Raw genomic sequence first — 21,554 nt, forward strand, 5'->3', positions numbered from 1 at the left:
AGGGGGAGGTGTACCTCGCTAGTGACGTCATGTAACCAAGGTATTCACCCCGACACTGCGCTTTTGAACGTGACGTCACGTCTGGTTGGTGACCACCGATTTTCGATCCAGCAAAATCCTGCTCTGGGCAAAGCGACGTCAGGTCACTGCCGAATCATTAACATAATTTATTCTGAAATAGTTGCGAGTTCATTGCAACGGGTTCAGCAGTTATGCCCAATCACTCCGACATGGACCTGGTGCATTAACATAATTTATTAAGTTGCACCGCGGCTCATTGGGGCAGTGTTGTTTCCCCCCAAGTGACGTCATGTCACCTGCTGCCGCGTGACGTCACGAGATATCAGGAAACTGGTGCTCCGTGCGGGCACTCAATCCGAGGTGAGACGTTCACATCGTGGTTGTTGTGGTGGTGGTTGTTGTTGTTGTTTACCCAGGTAGAGCCTCGCTCCTCTCTCTCTCGTAGGGATATCAATTGAGTAGCAGCGAGTATGGAATCGATGTCCAGGTTTGAACATTACAACGCGGGGCCTTGCCTCCTGCCCTCGCCTCCTGCCCTCGCCTGATTGCATTTGCTTTAATTCACCTGCTTAAGTTTAATTTTTCTTCACCTGGCTCACTACTTTGAAACTTTGTTTTATTTAAAAAAAATTCCACGTTTTTATTTCACCAGGCATAGCCCACTTGAGCTATACCGCTCTTTTCAGAAGCGAGCTGCCCACAACAAAGTGGCTTATCAACGTGTGAAATGTATATCGGTCAAACACTCTAAACGCGTGGCTATGTTGCCTCTAAATGTGCAGGGAAAACCGGAGGATCCGGAGGAAAATCCACGCAACCACGGGGAGAGAGAGATACGCGAACTCCAAATATACATCCATAATACAGGTTTGTTGTAAATATATAAATGTGTCGTTAAACCCGCTAACACCCGACACAGCCAATTAGTAAGGTTTGTCACGTAAACAGAATGTGGCCAATTCGTCACGAGTACAGCACACTGGTTGTGTGTTGGAGAGCCAAGCCACAACATTTACAATCTGAGTACGACGTTTCGCGAGTAATTACAATTGGCTTCATCAGGCGACAGCCAAATGTTGTGGCTTGGCTCTGTGGGAATATAAATCGGGTCGCTGGGTTTATAGCGCAGCACGCTAAACATTGTACTACTGCTCCCCACTCACGCACAAACATCGTAAGTATAGTATTTATTTATTGTCCGGCTTCGCACAGGTCTCAGTAATCAAACATTAAGAGTAATGTCTTGCCATGTGGCTTTATTATAATTATTTAAATTCTTACAATGAAGTCGGTAAATGTGTATTTTTTTCACGGTTTTTGGTTGTGTTATACATTTGCAGGGCTTGTTTGTTTCATATTGAGGACAGATTTTAAATGCATTACCCTTGGAGAGCTTCAGGATAGACACAGTTGGATGTTTTGCAATCTGGTGGGTTTAATCGAATGAAGCTTCAATTTTGGCATACATGTCGACAGCAAATTTGTGAAGAGCTCTTTGCATCTCAAGAGGAGATTTAAGCTGCCGTTTCGCACCATGAAGGCAAAGACGGCCATGGTGGAAATCTTATTTTGTGTTGATAAGCCTGCTGCTGGGTCAGTTTGGCGAAGTAGGAAATTGTAGCCATCAATTTGCCAGAAAATCAATGGACATTGAAGCGCATCATAGGATCGGTGTGTTTCATTTCTGTGTAGGGTATTGTTCCTCAGTTGCAAGACGATAACTTCTAGTGTCATGTTGTTCAGCAGTTAGAATGACAGCAACTTAAAATGTTGTGAGTGCATTTAAGCGGCACTCTTGCTGAACATGTGGAGTTTAGTCTGCAGGAATGACAGCATTGTACTCTGAAGTCATCTCCATGGCACACTTCATACTGTGAACATAAGATATTCTTAGTTTTTTTTTCCGATAAAGTCACGTAGGTAAAAAAAAAATTAATAAAAGTTAAGTAAATAAATATTACTTTTATTAAAAACATTTTACCTACGTGACTTTACCGAAAAAAAAGAAAGAATATGAATCCTTGCAGTCACGAAAGATTCAAATCCAGAATGTGAACATAAGAGTTTTCTTTATTCTTTGGTTCTTTCGGTAAAGTCACGTATAAAGATAAAATAATAAATTAAATAATAGCATACGACGTTTCGATTGCAACACAAGCAATCATCATCAGGTGGCCTTAAATAGACAGAGGGGGGCGGAGGCAGAGAGGGGGAGGATTTAGAGAAAAAATTGACATGTCAATGAGTACAAAGAAGCACGTAGTAAAGTACGCAGGCTTGAACATTAGGAGAGCCTGCGTACTTTACTACGTGCTTCTTCGTACTCATTGACATGTCAATTTTTTCTCTAACCCCTCCCTCTCTCTGCCTCCGCCCCCCTCTGTCTATTTAAGGCCACCCCCACAGAGACGATCCCCCTCTCTGTACCTGTGTTACTCTCTCTATGTATCTTGGTGATATCTGTCTGCTTATATGTCTGTCTATAGTTTTCTGGTTAGATTTTCTGTTGTTATTTTATTTATACCTGATGATGATTGCTTGTGTTGCAATCGAAACGTCGTATGCTATTATTTAATTTATTATTTTATCTTTATACGTGACTTTACCGAAAGAACCAAAGAATAATTCCTGCAGTCACGAAAGCTCCAAAATTAAGATAGAGTTTTCTTTATTTTGTATGTCTTGCAATAGGACTTACATCTGTCTAGTATTGTCAGACATGCAAGTATATCTGTGGTAATGTAGGTAGGTCATTAGGTAGTGGCAGCAGACTGCCAATGCGATTATGTACCTGGCCCTGCACTTTAAATATGGGTATGTACCCAGATGTTTGGATGAGTTGGTTGGTGCCAAAACATGTAATTTGGAAGCATGAGTTCTATCTTCTATTGTGGTTTCGGAAATGGCTTGCATAGGTGTAGTGTTGGCAGGTATCAATACATGAATAGTCTCGGGATGGTCATTATTTGTAGGCAGCTGAACCATGGTACTGTTGCAGCATAGCCCTGGAGGGTCTCCTTTCCATGTTATTGCATGGCAAGACGTAGACATGGAACCAATGGCAACTAATGGATCGGAAGTTTAAATTAAGTGAGGAATGTATGAAAAATAAAACTTTTCCTTTTGACTGCAGGGTAGGCACCTGGTTGCAGCCATTGTAGTGCTGTTTGCAAGCTGCCTTGCTTGTTGGTGGACTGGAGTTTGATTAGCTGTGGTAGCAGCCATTTGTGCTGTGTTAGTTTTCTGTGTAGCTCATTGCTGTTGAGGAGTTGCATTCGCTCGAGGTGCAGGCATAGCACTGGCAGAATGCCATCCTGCTTCTTTCTTTTCTAGAAATTCATTATCTGTTGGTGCAGCCATCGCAGCACTTGTACGAATGGCATCAATTATTGTAATCGGCTTTGGTGAAAAGAAGCGCACGTTTTCCGCGAGGAACATAGGTGGAGGTAAACGTCAATAAGCAGAAAAAAGAGTAAATAGTGAGTGTGTGAGTGAATACCATATAGAGATTGTTATTGAAATGATAGTTGAATGTGTAATTGTGGTCAGGAATGTGGAGACATAGCCGCAAAGGAACGAAGTATGAGGCTGTAAGTTGTTGGAGGGAGTAATTGTTCGTAGTGCTTGATGTGGGTATTGATAGTATGTGTGTGGTGGTGTGTACATAGAGTGAAGGAAAAACGTATTTGATCCCCTGCTGATTTTGTACGTTTGCCCACTGACAAAGAAATGATCAGTCTATAATTTTAATGGTAGGTTTATTTGAACAATGAGAGACAGAATAACAACAAAATCCAGAAAAACGCATGTCAAACATGTTATAAATTTATTTGCATTTTAATGAGGATAATAAGTATTTGACCCCCTCTCAATCAGAACGATTTCTGGCTCCCATGAGCTGAGATTAGGAGCACACTCTTAAATGGAGTGCTCCTAATCTCAGCTTGTTACCTGTATAAAGGACACCTGTTCACAGAAGCAATCAATCAATCAGATTCCAAACTCTCCACCATGGCCAAGACCAAAGAGCCAAGGATGTCAGGGACAAGATTGTAGACCTACACAAGGCTGGAATGGGCTACAAGACCATCACCAAGCAGCTTGGTGAGAAGGTGACAACAGTTGGTGCGATTAATCGCAAATGAAAGAAACACAAAAGAACTGTCAATCTCCCTCGGCCTGGGGCTCCATGCAAGATCTCACCTCGTGGAGTTGCAATGATCATGAGAACGGTGAGGAATCAGCCCAGAACTACATGGGAGGATCTTGTCAATGATCTCAAGGGAGCTGGGACCATAGTCACCAAGAAAACAGTTGGTAACACACTACGCCGTGAAGGACTGAAGTCATGCAGCGCCCACAAGGTCCCCCTGCTCAAGAAAGCACATATACATGCCCGTTTGAAGTTTGCCAATGAACATCTGAATGATTCAGAGGACAACTGGGTGAAAGTGTTGTGGTCAGATGAGACTTAAATGGAGCTCTTTGGCATCAACTCAACTCGCCGTGTTTGGAGTAGGAGGAATGCTGCCTATGACCCCAAGAACACCATCCCCACCGTCAAACATGGAGGTGGAAACATTATGCTTTGAGGGTGTTTTTCTGCCAAGGGGACAGGACAACTTCACCGCATCAAAGGGATGATGGATGGGGCCATGTACCGTCAAATCTTGGGTGAGAACCTCCTTCCCTCAGCCAGGGCATTGAAAATGGGTCATGGATGGGTATTTCAACATGACAATGACCCAAAACACACGGCCAAGGCAACAAAGGAGTGGCTCAAGAAGAAGCACATTAAGGTCCTGGAGTGGCCTAGCCAGTCTCCAGACCTTAATGACTTAATCCCATAGAAAATCTGTGGAGGGAGCTGAAGGTTCGAGTTGCCAAACGTCAGCCTCGAAACCTTAATGACTTGGAGAAGATCTGCAAAGTGGAGTGGGACAAAATTCCTCCTGAGATGTGTGCAAACCTGGTGACCAACTAAAAGAAACGTCTGACCTCTGTGATTGCCAACAAGGGTTTTGCCACCAAGTACTAAATCATGTTTTGCAGAGGGGTTAAATACTTATTTTCCTCATTAAAATGTCAATCAATTCATAAAATTTTTGACATGCGTTTTTCTGGATTTTGTTGTTATTCTGTCTCTCACTGTTCAAATAAAACTACCATTAAAATTATAGACTGATCATTTCTTTGTCAGTGGACAAACGTACAAAATCAGCAGGGGATCAAATACTTTTTTCCCTCACTGTATATAATTATTTTAATGTGAGTGTATATGCGTGCTTTTTATTCTTTACCAGGCGATGTAGACGTGATGTATTTAGTCGTAGCTGTTGTATAGCTTATATTACGTGTAGAAGGAGGTCGGTAGTGTTGGTACGTAGATGTCGATATTTTAGAATAGTACATTTTAAAATATAAATATTGCAGTGTGTGTTAGAGGTGAGCCATGCACGTGCAGAGGGCAGTAAGGAAGTGGGTGAATTTGGTGGCAAAAACACAGGCCTGATAATCGGGAATGATAACGTGGTAAATATGAGAACAAATATAGCAGGGCAGTGCAGTGCAGACACTTATGCTATGATGAGTGTGTGGAATTGTAGTATATGAAATGTCAAAATGTCTTTGCGTGTGTGGCAAACCAGAAGTAGTGAAAATGCCCAGGGCTTTAACGCAATTACGTAGGTTAGGCTTAAGTATTGAATATCGCACTTTTAGCTTTTACGCGGCACTTTCCAAGAACGTAACCTCCGCGATAATCAAGGGGCAGTTGTATTTTCTGTTGATCGACTACAGCAGATGAGTACGGATTTTCAGCAGAAACTAGGTCTGCTTTTTTAATGTGATTAAGGCCTATAGTACCATAAAGAGGCTTGGAGCTTTGGGTTGTTCCTTGTTTTCGATGTCTCTGTCTCTGCTCACATTCGTTGAGGGTTTTTATTATTTTGGGCAGGCCTGTCAAAGCTGCGTAACCTGGAGTCAGAGCCATTTCCTGTTCAACTTGGCTTGTGACAAATTAACATATAGATACGGTGCATTACATAGCATATTTAATAACTATGTAGTTTGATAAAAATGGTCATATAAAAACATTGCATTCGTTACGGTTACAATGATATGCTAATCGATGCCTGGTTATAGTTAAGGGATCGTTCCCTGCTGATCAACCATGTTACATCTTCTGATGATCTGGTAATGGCTATTAGGGAATCTTGTTCTGTTCCTGGATAATTCATGTCATACAACACTGCACCTGTTCAACTCTCCATGAATAATCAGGCAGTTCTACAAGTGGAGGAGGAGCTCTCATGCCTTCTTAATGTGTTCACAACCAGCTCTGGTTTGGTAGCCAAAGTCTCAATTCAAATTAGTCGACCAGCATTCTTGCATTAGACTGTATAACACTGTATGGAAGCTGCCTAGGCTTTTGCTCCATACAAAGCTGTGAGTGTCCATCGCCAAGGTCTAGTCCATCTGAGACCATCCCTCTCCCTGCCATACTAGCATTGCACCCGCCTTTCACCCTTCGTCTTGCGGATGGTCGGCACACAGGATGGCAACACGCAGCCATTTCGAGCTGGGCCCAACTGGGTTACGTGGGTCACCCGGCCACGAGGCGCTTGTTGGCGAACACAACCCCTGGGTCTGGCTCTAGGGATGATATCAAAATATTATTTATGTAAGGATACCCCCCAATAGACTTCCCCTGGAATTCTGCCAGACACATCCCACTGGGCGAAGACCCCGGGGCTGGTCCAGGACACGCTGGCAGGACTATGTCGCTCGGCTGGCCTGGGAACGTTTGGGAATTCCCCAGGATGAGCTCCAGTTTATCGCCAGGGAAAGGGAAGCGTGGGCTGTCCTACTCAACGTGCTGCCACCGCGATCCTCACCAGGACAAGCGGATTTAGAAAGGAAGGAATGAACAAAGCTTTGATTCTTCTTGGCCACAGATATTACTCCTCTCTGGATGCAGAATATGAACTTATTTAAATGACCGTTTGTACTGGCTTATACAATGAAGGCTGGCCTGCCTATGATTCATCCTCTATTCAACCAGACTATATTGTCTTCTTGGTTCTTTCGGTAAAGTCACGTAGTAGGGAAGTAATAAAATAATAAAAATAAAACATAATATTTTTACTATTTTATTACTTCCCTACTACGTGACTTTACCGAAAGAACCAAGAAGATGAATTCCTGCAGTCACGAAAGCTTTAAATCTAAATTCAGACTATATTGTATTAGAAGCTTACAGATCCTTAAGATAACGATATAGAATTTAATCATGAGTCTCTTTGGCAGGGAAGGCAGCATTGGTTTGGTCATGAATCCTGCATTCCAAGACACTGCTTGCTCAAGCAGAATCTATTAGTCTAGATATTAGGGGCTAAACAGGCATGGCATTAGCTGGAGAAGAGATTGGAGGATGTGGAGGTGATCGGACCTGCCATTGACTGGTACCAGGAGTGTCAAGATTGGCATATGTGGAGGAGGCCCGTGAGGTATGTTGCAGGACAGTTGGAGATATTTGCTCTGCAACAACGATGAGGTCGAAACCGCGACGCTCGCATGAATGGATGGAACGCTGGGTTCCTAAAACCCAGCAAAATCATGAGGAGCACAGCTGGTGCATCTGTCAGTCATTCCTTGTCACCTGAACCATTCTCATGACCTGCTGACAAGTGATCTACATTTTACATGGCCTTAAATTTCACCTATCATGGCATGAGTACCTATCATGGCATGAGCACTGTGATAAGGTTACTTACAATTCGTGATGAATGGTGGATATTTTGTTTATATAATCTGTTAATGATCCATGTGAAATGTATGTGTATGTAAGAATGTATCTATGTGGGGAGCGGTGGGGCAGTTATTTCACTGCATTATGAAATCAACAATTAGAGTTTGATTATCGGCTGCAGCAAACATGATTGATAAGTTAATTACATGGACTAGTGAGGAAGCATTAATACTGAGCAGATTAAGGTGGCCAGGCATGGTTCTGGACACCACCACCTTTTTACCATGCCAGTGTGTAACAGTGTAAAGTTTGTATTTTCTGTAAAGTATATTAACTATATTGAACACGGAGTTTAAATCATAACAGTCGTTTATTTTTTTTCCTTTGAAATATACATAGCACATAGGCAGCTAAAATTAGATCTGTTCATCTGAGTGTTAAAGGAAATCTGAGCCTGGCTTCTTCACACCTCTAAGTTGCGATTGAAAATTAATTTCTGCATAACACAAATAGTATTACTTTCAACACCCTTTGCTATGTTAGCTGAATTTTGCTTTTCTAAATATAATTTTTGTAGCCAGACAGCCGAAATTGTGTGCTTGGAGTTTTGGGTTAACATTAAATTTGAAGATACTAGGGCTTCCAGGCATATTTATGACCATTTCCCTTATCTGTAAAGTCACGTAGATAGAAAATTAATAGATCACGACGTTTCGATCGCAACATAAACAACCGGCATCAGGTGAAACAAACACAGCAGGAGAACTCCTGACATAGGAGAAAGCTGCTGCTGCAAGAAGAGGTTATATTAGCTTTCACATTGACATGTTAATCTCTTACATTTACGTACAAATTCCTTCTCTAGCTCCGCCCACTTACCCTTGGGTTGGGCCGACCAAAAGCTTATATAACCTCTTCTTGCAGCAGCAGCTCTTTCTCCTACATCAGCAGTTCTCCTGCTGTGTTTATTTCACCTGATGACGGTTGCTTGTGTTGCGATCGAAACGTTGTGATCTATACATTTTCTATCTATGTGACTTTACCGAAAGAACCAAATAGTATGGATTCCTGCAGTCACAAAAGCTTCAAATCAAGATTTCCCTTATCAATGTGTGCCTTAACAGCCCGTGTGATGAATTGGGGAATCTTTTTCACTATATCATGAATATATGAATAATTATAGACGTGTAAGTCATGTGTGACTGTGTATATGTACATTCCTCTGTGCCTCGATACTGACATAGATGGTTTGAATTTTTTTTATGTCTGCAGCTGACGTTCCTCTGATGCTTCCTCTGCAGAATTGGTCTGATGGAGCAAAGGCATTCAGCGCAGCTCGCTAAAAAAAGGCAACAATGCGACCAGTATGCAAACAGCACAGATCGTACTGGAAACTTGACACAACACCAGAGAATTCACACAGGAGAGAAACCCTTCAAGTGCTGTGTGTGTGGGAAGGCATTTTTATATTCATCTACTCTTAAAACACACAAGAGAACACACACAGGAGAGAAACCATTCAAGTGCACTGTGTGTGGGAAGTCGTTTGCAGGGTCATCAGTTCTTCAGAGCCACCAGAGAATACATACGGGAGAGAAACCCTTCAAGTGCACTGTGTGTGAGAAGACATTTGCACGGTCATCAGTTCTTCAGAGCCACCAAAGAACACACACGGGAAAGAAACCCTTCAAGTGCACTCTGTGTGGGAAGGCATTTGCAGAGCCATCACATCTTAAAAAACACAAGAGAACACACACAGGAGAGAAACCCTTCAAGTGCAGTGTGTGTGGGAAGGCATTTTCAGATTCATCTACTCTTAAAACACACCAGAGAACACACACAGGAGAAAAACCATTCAAGTGCACTGTGTGTGGGAAGGCGTTTGCACAGTCACCACATCTTATAACACACCAGAGAACACACACTGGAGATAAACCCTTCAAGTGCAGTGTGTGTGGGAAGGCATTTTCAGATTCATCTACTCTTAAAACACACCAGAGAACGCACATAGGAGAGAAACCATTCAAGTGCACTGTGTGTGGGAAGTCGTTTACACAGTCAGCACATCTTATAACACACCAAAGAACAGACAGGCATCAGAAGATCCACAAAGAGTGGAGTCTGAAATCTGCTTGTGAAAGTCAAAGTGCTGCAATGAGCCCATCCCTCGTGAAACAAAAAACTGAAGAAAATCCCAGCTTGGACACTTTGAAAGGTATCAAGGTGAAATGTGAAGAGGTGAAGGTGAAATGTGAAGAGGTGAAGATGAAATGTGAAACAATGGTGAAATGTGAAGCAATGATGGTAAAGATCGAAGAAGTGAAGGTTAAATATGAAGATGAAGATTCAACTCCAAATTCTAACCTTCACATCGATGGAGGCAACGTAAAGCAGGAGGAGAATTCTGATTCTGAGGCAGAGCGAGGCAACTCCCAGCAGTTTGTGGAAGTGGAGGTGTGGCTGGACTTTTTAGACAATACAAAGTCAAGGGGAGATTCGGTAGATGTGTAAGCTTGAGACAATGAAGCTCCAATAGATTTACCTTTGTCACAGGCCTTTAATGAAAAGAATGTGAAGGTGAACCCTCAATTCCTAGGTTCAACCTGCAGAGTAAGAGCGGCCAGTATTTATGGACCTGTGGGTTGGGTAGATGTCTAACCAAGAGCGAGAGCCAATAAGCTCCCAAGCTTCCACATATAATTATAATGTTTGCATTCATAAGGTGCTTGCTTAATTCCCTCAGTAGGGTGCGATAATTGATGTGTAATCTCCGTTGTGTAATTTCTAGATAATGTTTGGAATTACCCAAATCTTGACCATGATACCAACATGCAATTACCTAAGCATTTTGAATGACACAATAGTATGTTTTACATCCACTGTTCAGCAGACGGTGGAAATTTTGGTTAATGTTACTGGAGTAGCCATGGGTGCCTGTCAGATTTCAACATTGAACCTCTGCAATAAATAGATAATGTGCGACCACTTGGCTTCCCTTAATCTGAGTGTCGACATGCCAGCCTGAATGTTTCTAACCGACGCAGATGTTCCATTTAGAGGGGTCCACGTTTCACATGCCTGTAGAAGGGAGGGCATGACTGTGGCTGAGAAGACCCGAAGCTTCGTGCGGAGCGACAGACCAGGTGGCTTCCACTCAGCATTGCGCAGCTGATGAAAAGAGAATGCCGCCCGACTGATTCGGACCACCCACACACAGTGTACGCACACAGACGCAGTGTAGACGTATTGTACACACACACAGTGTCTACACAATAATGTTCACACTGAGACCTTTACCAGTGGCAAAATATAGTAATAGGTTTTTACCCTTTCAACTGGTACAAAAACTGACACTTTTATACAAGGCATCATGTTTGCAATAACCACAACACAAGCAGTAAAAATGCAAACCAGTTGAAAGGGTAAAAACCTATTACTATATTTTGCCACTGGTAAAGGAGGTCTCAGTGTAAATGCTTACCCTGAGCTCTCAATACTCTGATAGTGTGCTGTCTTTGAGTTGTACGCCTTTGGTGTCATCTGGTCCAACACCAATGGAGACTAGGCTCTAAGAAAAGCTGTCACGGGTGTGGACCAATCAACTTCAAGAACAGTGCATATCATCAGAGTTGTTTCTTTTTGTTTGCATTTTGACTGCTTGTGTTGTGGTTATTTCAAACATGATGCCTTGTATAAAGGTGTCATTTTTTGTACCAGTTGAAAGGGTAAAAACCTATTACAATAATCTTCTTGGTTCTTTCGGTAAAGTCACGTGACTTTACCGAAAGAACCAAAAAAATTATTGTTTTATTTTTATTATTTTATTACTTCCCTTCTATGTAACTTTACCAAAAGAACCAAGACGATGAATCCCTGTAGCCACGAAAGCTTTAAATCGAAATATTACAATAATGTTCACGTTGTTGAGCTCACGCACCCAAGAGAGGGAGCAATGGAAAAGAAATCTAAATAAACTAAAACTCTTAACCCCGTTGATTCGCTCTAAGACGTCACCACTCCTCATCACCTCATCGGTGTGAGACGCAGGGACGAGGTGATCCCCGCTCGTGACGTCATGTCACCCCAACTTCCCTCCACCGCGCTCTCTAGCGTTACGTCACGACTTGTTAGTCACTGCTTATTTCCGTGACGGTAAAATCCTTATTTGGGCAAAACCACACCCGGTCACTGGCCTATCCTTAACATAATTTATCCAGTTACAAAGCCGTTCGTGGGGGGAGCGTGTTGTGCCCCGCAAGTGACGTCATGTCACCTGCTGCCGCGTGACGTCACGAGATACCAGGAGGGTGCCTCTCCTCGCGCGCATTCACTGAGATCCGAGGTGAGAAGTTCACATCGTGGTTGTTGTTGTTTACCCAGGTAGAGCCTCGCTCCTCTCTCTCTCGTAGGGATATCAATTGAGAAGCAGCGAGTATGGAATCGATGTCCAGGTTGGAAAATTACAACGTGGGGCCTAGCCAAGAGGGGCTTTTCCTCCTGCTCTCGCCTGATTGATTTTGCTTTAATTCTCTGCTTAAGTTTAATTTGTCTTCACCTGTCTCACTACTTTTAAACTTTTTTTTATATTTCTAGAGTTTATTTTTTATTTCACCAGGCTAAGCCCACTTGAGGAGCTTTACCGCTCTTTTTCAGGAGCGACCTGCCCACAACAAAGTGGCTTATCAACGTGTGGAAATGTATATCGGTCAAATACTCTAAACGCGTGGCGATGTTGACTCTTAATGTGCAGGGGAAACCCGAAGGATCCAGAGAAAAATCCACGTGACCATGGGGAGAGAGACACGCGAACTCCAAATATACATTCATAGTACAGGTTTGTTTGGGTTAGATCGCGTGAATATATAAATGTGTCGTTAAACCCACTCCCACCCGACACAGCCAACTAGTAAGGTTTGTCACGTAAACAGAACGTGCCAATTCGTCACTAGTACAGCACAACCGGTTGTGTATTGGAGAGTCAAGCCACAACATTTACAATCTGATTACGATGTTTCTCCAGTAATTGCAACTAGCTTCATCAGGCGACAGCCGAATGTGTATTTTGTCACGGTTTTTTGGTTGTTATACAATCGCAGGGCTTGTTTGCTTCATGATGAGGACAGCTTTTAGATTCGTTACCCTTTGAGAGCTTCAGGATAGATAATGTGGGATGTTTTGCCATCTGGTGGGTTTAATCGAATGAAGCTTAAATTTTGCCATATATGTCGACAGAAAATTGGTGGAAGAGCTCTTTGCATCTCAAGAAGAGATTGAAGCTGCCGTTTCACACCATGATCCTGAAGGCACAGAAGTCCATGACGGAAATCGTATGTTGTGTTGACAAGCCTGTTGCTGGGTCAGTTTGGCCAAGTAGGAAATGGTAGCCATCATCACCTTGCCAGAAAATCAGTGGATATTGAAGAGCACCATGGGGTCGCTGTTTTTCATTTCTGTGTAGGGTATTATTCCTCAGTTATAAGACAATGCCTCAAGTGCCATGTTATTCAGCAGTCAGAATGAAAGCGACTTCAGATGTTGATGACATCGTTGCAATGCTGGTTAGCCTGTCTAGTATTGTCAGACATGCAAGTATATCTGTGGTAATGTAGGTAGGTCATTAGGTAGTGGCAGCAGACTGCCAATGCGATTATGTACCTGGCCCTGCACTTTAAATATGGGTATGTACCCAGATGTTTGGATGAGTTGGTTGGTGCCAAAACATGTAATTTGGAAGCATGAGTTCTATCTTCTATTGTGGTTTCGGAAATGGCTTGCATAGGTGTAGTGTTGGCAGGTATCAATACATGAATAGTCTCGGGATGGTCATTATTTGTAGGCAGCTGAACCATGGTACTGTTGCAGCATAGCCCTGGAGGGTCTCCTTTCCATGTTATTGCATGGCAAGACGTAGACATGGAACCAATGGCAACTAATGGATCGGAAGTTTAAATTAAGTGAGGAATGTATGAAAAATAAAACTTTTCCTTTTGACTGCAGGGTAGGCACCTGGTTGCAGCCATTGTAGTGCTGTTTGCAAGCTGCCTTGCTTGTTGGTGGACTGGAGTTTGATTAGCTGTGGTAGCAGCCATTTGTGCTGTGTTAGTTTTCTGTGTAGCTCATTGCTGTTGAGGAGTTGCATTCGCTCGAGGTGCAGGCATAGCACTGGCAGAATGCCATCCTGCTTCTTTCTTTTCTAGAAATTCATTATCTGTTGGTGCAGCCATCGCAGCACTTGTACGAATGGCATCAATTATTGTAATCGGCTTTGGTGAAAAGAAGCGCACGTTTTCCGCGAGGAACATAGGTGGAGGTAAACGTCAATAAGCAGAAAAAAGAGTAAATAGTGAGTGTGTGAGTGAATACCATATAGAGATTGTTATTGAAATGATAGTTGAATGTGTAATTGTGGTCGGAATGTGGAGACATAGCCGCAAAGGAACGAAGTATGAGGCTGTAAGTTGTTGGAGGGAGTAATTGTTCGTAGTGCTTGATGTGGGTATTGATAGTATGTGTGTGGTGGTGTGTACATAGAGTGAAGGAAAAACGTATTTGATCCCCTGCTGATTTTGTACGTTTGCCCACTGACAAAGAAATGATCAGTCTATAATTTTAATGGTAGGTTTATTTGAACAATGAGAGACAGAATAACAACAAAATCCAGAAAAACGCATGTCAAACATGTTATAAATTTATTTGCATTTTAATGAGGATAATAAGTATTTGACCCCCTCTCAATCAGAACGATTTCTGGCTCCCATGAGCTGAGATTAGGAGCACACTCTTAAATGGAGTGCTCCTAATCTCAGCTTGTTACCTGTATAAAGGACACCTGTTCACAGAAGCAATCAATCAATCAGATTCCAAACTCTCCACCATGGCCAAGACCAAAGAGCCAAGGATGTCAGGGACAAGATTGTAGACCTACACAAGGCTGGAATGGGCTACAAGACCATCACCAAGCAGCTTGGTGAGAAGGTGACAACAGTTGGTGCGATTAATCGCAAATGAAAGAAACACAAAAGAACTGTCAATCTCCCTCGGCCTGGGGCTCCATGCAAGATCTCACCTCGTGGAGTTGCAATGATCATGAGAACGGTGAGGAATCAGCCCAGAACTACATGGGAGGATCTTGTCAATGATCTCAAGGGAGCTGGGACCATAGTCACCAAGAAAACAGTTGGTAACACACTACGCCGTGAAGGACTGAAGTCATGCAGCGCCCACAAGGTCCCCCTGCTCAAGAAAGCACATATACATGCCCGTTTGAAGTTTGCCAATGAACATCTGAATGATTCAGAGGACAACTGGGTGAAAGTGTTGTGGTCAGATGAGACTTAAATGGAGCTCTTTGGCATCAACTCAACTCGCCGTGTTTGGAGTAGGAGGAATGCTGCCTATGACCCCAAGAACACCATCCCCACCGTCAAACATGGAGGTGGAAACATTATGCTTTGAGGGTGTTTTTCTGCCAAGGGGACAGGACAACTTCACCGCATCAAAGGGATGATGGATGGGGCCATGTACCGTCAAATCTTGGGTGAGAACCTCCTTCCCTCAGCCAGGGCATTGAAAATGGGTCATGGATGGGTATTTCAACATGACAATGACCCAAAACACACGGCCAAGGCAACAAAGGAGTGGCTCAAGAAGAAGAACATTAAGGTCCTGGAGTGGCCTAGCCAGTCTCCAGACCTTAATGACTTAATCCCATAGAAAATCTGTGGAGGGAGCTGAAGGTTCGAGTTGCCAAACGTCAGCCTCGAAACCTTAATGACTTGGAGAAGATCTGCAAAGTGGAGTGGGACAAAATTCCTCCTGAGATGTGTGCAAACCTGGTGACCAACTAAAAGAAACGTCTGACCTCTGTGATTGCCAACAAGGGTTTTGCCACCAAGTACTAAATCATGTTTTGCAGAGGGGTTAAATACTTATTTTCCTCATTAAAATGTCAATCAATTCATAAAATTTTTGACATGCGTTTTTCTGGATTTTGTTGTTATTCTGTCTCTCACTGTTCAAATAAAACTACCATTAAAATTATAGACTGATCATTTCTTTGTCAGTGGACAAACGTACAAAATCAGCAGGGGATCAAATACTTTTTTCCCTCACTGTATATAATTATTTTAATGTGAGTGTATATGCGTGCTTTTTATTCTTTACCAGGCGATGTAGACGTGATGTATTTAGTCGTAGCTGTTGTATAGCTTATATTACGTGTAGAAGGAGGTCGGTAGTGTTGGTACGTAGATGTCGATATTTTAGAATAGTACATTTTTAAATATAAATATTGCAGTGTGTGTTAGAGGTGAGCCATGCACGTGCAGAGGGCAGTAAGGAAGTGGGTGAATTTGGTGGCAAAAACACAGGCCTGATAATCGGGAATGATAACGTGGTAAATATGAGAACAAATATAGCAGGGCAGTGCAGTGCAGACACTTATGCTATGATGAGTGTGTGGAATTGTAGTATATGAAATGTCAAAATGTCTTTGCGTGTGTGGCAAACCAGAAGTAGTGAAAATGCCCAGGGCTTTAACGCAATTACGTAGGTTAGGCTTAAGTATTGAATATCGCACTTTTAGCTTTTACGCGGCACTTTCCAAGAACGTAACCTCCGCGATAATCAAGGGGCAGTTGTATTTTCTGTTGATCGACTACAGCAGATGAGTACGGATTTTCAGCAGAAACTAGGTCTGCTTTTTTAATGTGATTAAGGCCTATAGTACCATAAAGAGGCTTGGAGCTTTGGGTTGTTCCTTGTTTTCGATGTCTCTGTCTCTGCTCACATTCGTTGAGGGTTTTTATTATTTTGGGCAGGCCTGTCAAAGCTGCGTAACCTGGAGTCAGAGCCATTTCCTGTTCAACTTGGCTTGTGACAAATTAACATATAGATACGGTGCATTACATAGCATATTTAATAACTATGTAGTTTGATAAAAATGGTCATATAAAAACATTGCATTCGTTACGGTTACAATGATATGCTAATCGATGCCTGGTTATAGTTAAGGGATCGTTCCCTGCTGATCAACCATGTTACATCTTCTGATGATCTGGTAATGGCTATTAGGGAATCTTGTTCTGTTCCTGGATAATTCATGTCATACAACACTGCACCTGTTCAACTCTCCATGAATAATCAGGCAGTTCTACAAGTGGAGGAGGAGCTCTCATGCCTTCTTAATGTGTTCACAACCAGCTCTGGTTTGGTAGCCAAAGTCTCAATTCAAATTAGTCGACCAGCATTCTTGCATTAGACTGTATAACACTGTATGGAAGCTGCCTAGGCTTTTGCTCCATACAAAGCTGTGAGTGTCCATCGCCAAGGTCTAGTCCATCTGAGACCATCCCTCTCCCTGCCATACTAGCATTGCACCCGCCTTTCACCCTTCGTCTTGCGGATGGTCGGCACACAGGATGGCAACACGCAGCCATTTCGAGCTGGGCCCAACTGGGTTACGTGGGTCACCCGGCCACGAGGCGCTTGTTGGCGAACACAACCCCTGGGTCTGGCTCTAGGGATGATATCAAAATATTATTTATGTAAGGATACCCCCCAATAGACTTCCCCTGGAATTCTGCCAGACACATCCCACTGGGCGAAGACCCCGGGGCTGGTCCAGGACACGCTGGCAGGACTATGTCGCTCGGCTGGCCTGGGAACGTTTGGGAATTCCCCAGGATGAGCTCCAGTTTATCGCCAGGGAAAGGGAAGCGTGGGCTGTCCTACTCAACGTGCTGCCACCGCGATCCTCACCAGGACAAGCGGATTTAGAAAGGAAGGAATGAACAAAGCTTTGATTCTTCTTGGCCACAGATATTACTCCTCTCTGGATGCAGAATATGAACTTATTTAAATGACCGTTTGTACTGGCTTATACAATGAAGGCTGGCCTGCCTATGATTCATCCTCTATTCAACCAGACTATATTGTCTTCTTGGTTCTTTCGGTAAAGTCACGTAGTAGGGAAGTAATAAAATAATAAAAATAAAACATAATATTTTTACTATTTTATTACTTCCCTACTACGTGACTTTACCGAAAGAACCAAGAAGATGAATTCCTGCAGTCACGAAAGCTTTAAATCTAAATTCAGACTATATTGTATTAGAAGCTTACAGATCCTTAAGATAACGATATAGAATTTAATCATGAGTCTCTTTGGCAGGGAAGGCAGCATTGGTTTGGTCATGAATCCTGCATTCCAAGACACTGCTTGCTCAAGCAGAATCTATTAGTCTAGATATTAGGGGCTAAACAGGCATGGCATTAGCTGGAGAAGAGATTGGAGGATGTGGAGGTGATCGGACCTGCCATTGACTGGTACCAGGAGTGTCAAGATTGGCATATGTGGAGGAGGCCCGTGAGGTATGTTGCAGGACAGTTGGAGATATTTGCTCTGCAACAACGATGAGGTCGAAACCGCGACGCTCGCATGAATGGATGGAACGCTGGGTTCCTAAAACCCAGCAAAATCATGAGGAGCACAGCTGGTGCATCTGTCAGTCATTCCTTGTCACCTGAACCATTCTCATGACCTGCTGACAAGTGATCTACATTTTACATGGCCTTAAATTTCACCTATCATGGCATGAGTACCTATCATGGCATGAGCACTGTGATAAGGTTACTTACAATTCGTGATGAATGGTGGATATTTTGTTTATATAATCTGTTAATGATCCATGTGAAATGTATGTGTATGTAAGAATGTATCTATGTGGGGAGCGGTGGGGCAGTTATTTCACTGCATTATGAAATCAACAATTAGAGTTTGATTATCGGCTGCAGCAAACATGATTGATAAGTTAATTACATGGACTAGTGAGGAAGCATTAATACTGAGCAGATTAAGGTGGCCAGGCATGGTTCTGGACACCACCACCTTTTTACCATGCCAGTGTGTAACAGTGTAAAGTTTGTATTTTCTGTAAAGTATATTAACTATATTGAACACGGAGTTTAAATCATAACAGTCGTTTATTTTTTTTCCTTTGAAATATACATAGCACATAGGCAGCTAAAATTAGATCTGTTCATCTGAGTGTTAAAGGAAATCTGAGCCTGGCTTCTTCACACCTCTAAGTTGCGATTGAAAATTAATTTCTGCATAACACAAATAGTATTACTTTCAACACCCTTTGCTATGTTAGCTGAATTTTGCTTTTCTAAATATAATTTTTGTAGCCAGACAGCCGAAATTGTGTGCTTGGAGTTTTGGGTTAACATTAAATTTGAAGATACTAGGGCTTCCAGGCATATTTATGACCATTTCCCTTATCTGTAAAGTCACGTAGATAGAAAATTAATAGATCACGACGTTTCGATCGCAACATAAACAACCGGCATCAGGTGAAACAAACACAGCAGGAGAACTCCTGACATAGGAGAAAGCTGCTGCTGCAAGAAGAGGTTATATTAGCTTTCACATTGACATGTTAATCTCTTACATTTACGTACAAATTCCTTCTCTAGCTCCGCCCACTTACCCTTGGGTTGGGCCGACCAAAAGCTTATATAACCTCTTGTTGCAGCAGCAGCTCTTTCTCCTACATCAGCAGTTCTCCTGCTGTGTTTATTTCACCTGATGACGGTTGCTTGTGTTGCGATCGAAACGTTGTGATCTATACATTTTCTATCTATGTGACTTTACCGAAAGAACCAAATAGTATGGATTCCTGCAGTCACAAAAGCTTCAAATCAAGATTTCCCTTATCAATGTGTGCCTTAACAGCCCGTGTGATGAATTGGGGAATCTTTTTCACTATATCATGAATATATGAATAATTATAGACGTGTAAGTCATGTGTGACTGTGTATATGTACATTCCTCTGTGCCTCGATACTGACATAGATGGTTTGAATTTTTTTTATGTCTGCAGCTGACGTTCCTCTGATGCTTCCTCTGCAGAATTGGTCTGATGGAGCAAAGGCATTCAGCGCAGCTCGCTAAAAAAAGGCAACAATGCGACCAGTATGCAAACAGCACAGATCGTACTGGAAACTTGACACAACACCAGAGAATTCACACAGGAGAGAAACCCTTCAAGTGCTGTGTGTGTGGGAAGGCATTTTTATATTCATCTACTCTTAAAACACACAAGAGAACACACACAGGAGAGAAACCATTCAAGTGCACTGTGTGTGGGAAGTCGTTTGCAGGGTCATCAGTTCTTCAGAGCCACCAGAGAATACATACGGGAGAGAAACCCTTCAAGTGCACTGTGTGTGAGAAGACATTTGCACGGTCATCAGTTCTTCAGAGCCACCAAAGAACACACACGGGAAAGAAACCCTTCAAGTGCACTCTGTGTGGGAAGGCATTTGCAGAGCCATCACATCTTAAAAAACACAAGAGAACACACACAGGAGAGAAACCCTTCAAGTGCAGTGTGTGTGGGAAGGCATTTTCAGATTCATCTACTCTTAAAACACACCAGAGAACACACACAGGAGAAAAACCATTCAAGTGCACTGTGTGTGGGAAGGCGTTTGCACAGTCACCACATCTTATAACACACCAGAGAACACACACTGGAGATACACCCTTCAAGTGCAGTGTGTGTGGGAAGGCATTTTCAGATTCATCTACTCTTAAAACACACCAGAGAACGCACATAGGAGAGAAACCATTCAAGTGCACTGTGTGTGGGAAGTCGTTTACACAGTCAGCACATCTTATAACACACCAAAGAACAGACAGGCATCAGAAGATCCACAAAGAGTGGAGTCTGAAATCTGCTTGTGAAAGTCAAAGTGCTGCAATGAGCCCATCCCTCGTGAAACAAAAAACTGAAGAAAATCCCAGCTTGGACACTTTGAAAGGTATCAAGGTGAAATGTGAAGAGGTGAAGGTGAAATGTGAAGAGGTGAAGATGAAATGTGAAACAATGGTGAAATGTGAAGCAATGATGGTAAAGATCGAAGAAGTGAAGGTTAAATATGAAGATGAAGATTCAACTCCAAATCTAACCTTCACATCGATGGAGGCAACGTAAAGCAGGAGGAGAATTCTGATTCTGAGGCAGAGCGAGGCAACTCCCAGCAGTTTGTGGAAGTGGAGGTGTGGCTGGACTTTTTAGACAATACAAAGTCAAGGGGAGATTCGGTAGATGTGTAAGCTTGAGACAATGAAGCTCCAATAGATTTACCTTTGTCACAGGCCTTTAATGAAAAGAATGTGAAGGTGAACCCTCAATTCCTAGGTTCAACCTGCAGAGTAAGAGCGGCCAGTATTTATGGACCTGTGGGTTGGGTAGATGTCTAACCAAGAGCGAGAGCCAATAAGCTCCCAAGCTTCCACATATAATTATAATGTTTGCATTCATAAGGTGCTTGCTTAATTCCCTCAGTAGGGTGCGATAATTGATGTGTAATCTCCGTTGTGTAATTTCTAGATAATGTTTGGAATTACCCAAATCTTGACCATGATACCAACATGCAATGACCTAAGCATTTTGAATGACACAATAGTATGTTTTACATCCACTGTTCAGCAGACGGTGGAAATTTTGGTTAATGTTACTGGAGTAGCCATGGGTGCCTGTCAGATTTCAACATTGAACCTCTGCAATAAATAGATAATGTGCGACCACTTGGCTTCCCTTAATCTGAGTGTCGACATGCCAGCCTGAATGTTTCTAACCGACGCAGATGTTCCATTTAGAGGGGTCCACGTTTCACATGCCTGTAGAAGGGAGGGCATGACTGTGGCTGAGAAGACCCGAAGCTTCGTGCGGAGCGACAGACCAGGTGGCTTCCACTCAGCATTGCGCAGCTG

The 21,554-nt window shown here is 42.7% G+C and overlaps 1 protein-coding gene across 1 annotated transcript; it reads left to right on the plus strand.

Moving 5' to 3' along the window:
• Positions 1-300: 300 nt before the first annotated feature.
• Positions 301-21,365, plus strand: LOC133361643 (zinc finger protein OZF-like). The gene is made up of 4 exons (XM_061580626.1): positions 301-381; positions 804-888; positions 9,044-9,843; positions 19,785-21,365. Exons 3-4 carry the CDS (start codon positions 9,083-9,085, stop codon positions 20,770-20,772), a joined length of 1,749 nt encoding a protein of 582 aa, XP_061436610.1. The 5' UTR covers positions 301-381; positions 804-888; positions 9,044-9,082; the 3' UTR covers positions 20,773-21,365.
• Positions 21,366-21,554: the final 189 nt, after the last annotated feature.

Source organism: Lethenteron reissneri, unplaced genomic scaffold (genome assembly GCF_015708825.2).
Source record: "Lethenteron reissneri isolate LAM-NWPU_2019-01 unplaced genomic scaffold, ASM1570882v1 scaffold_116, whole genome shotgun sequence".
NCBI lineage: Eukaryota > Metazoa > Chordata > Hyperoartia > Petromyzontiformes > Petromyzontidae > Lethenteron > Lethenteron reissneri.

Coding starts and splice junctions, on each gene's coding strand:
- LOC133361643 (XM_061580626.1), top strand. CDS start 9,083: ATGGAGCAAAGGCATTCAGCGCAGCTCGCTAAAAAAAGGCAACAATGC. Junction 9,844..19,784: donor ACACAGTCAGCACATCTTAT/AACACACCAAAG, acceptor TGGAAACTTGAC/ACAACACCAGAGAATTCACA.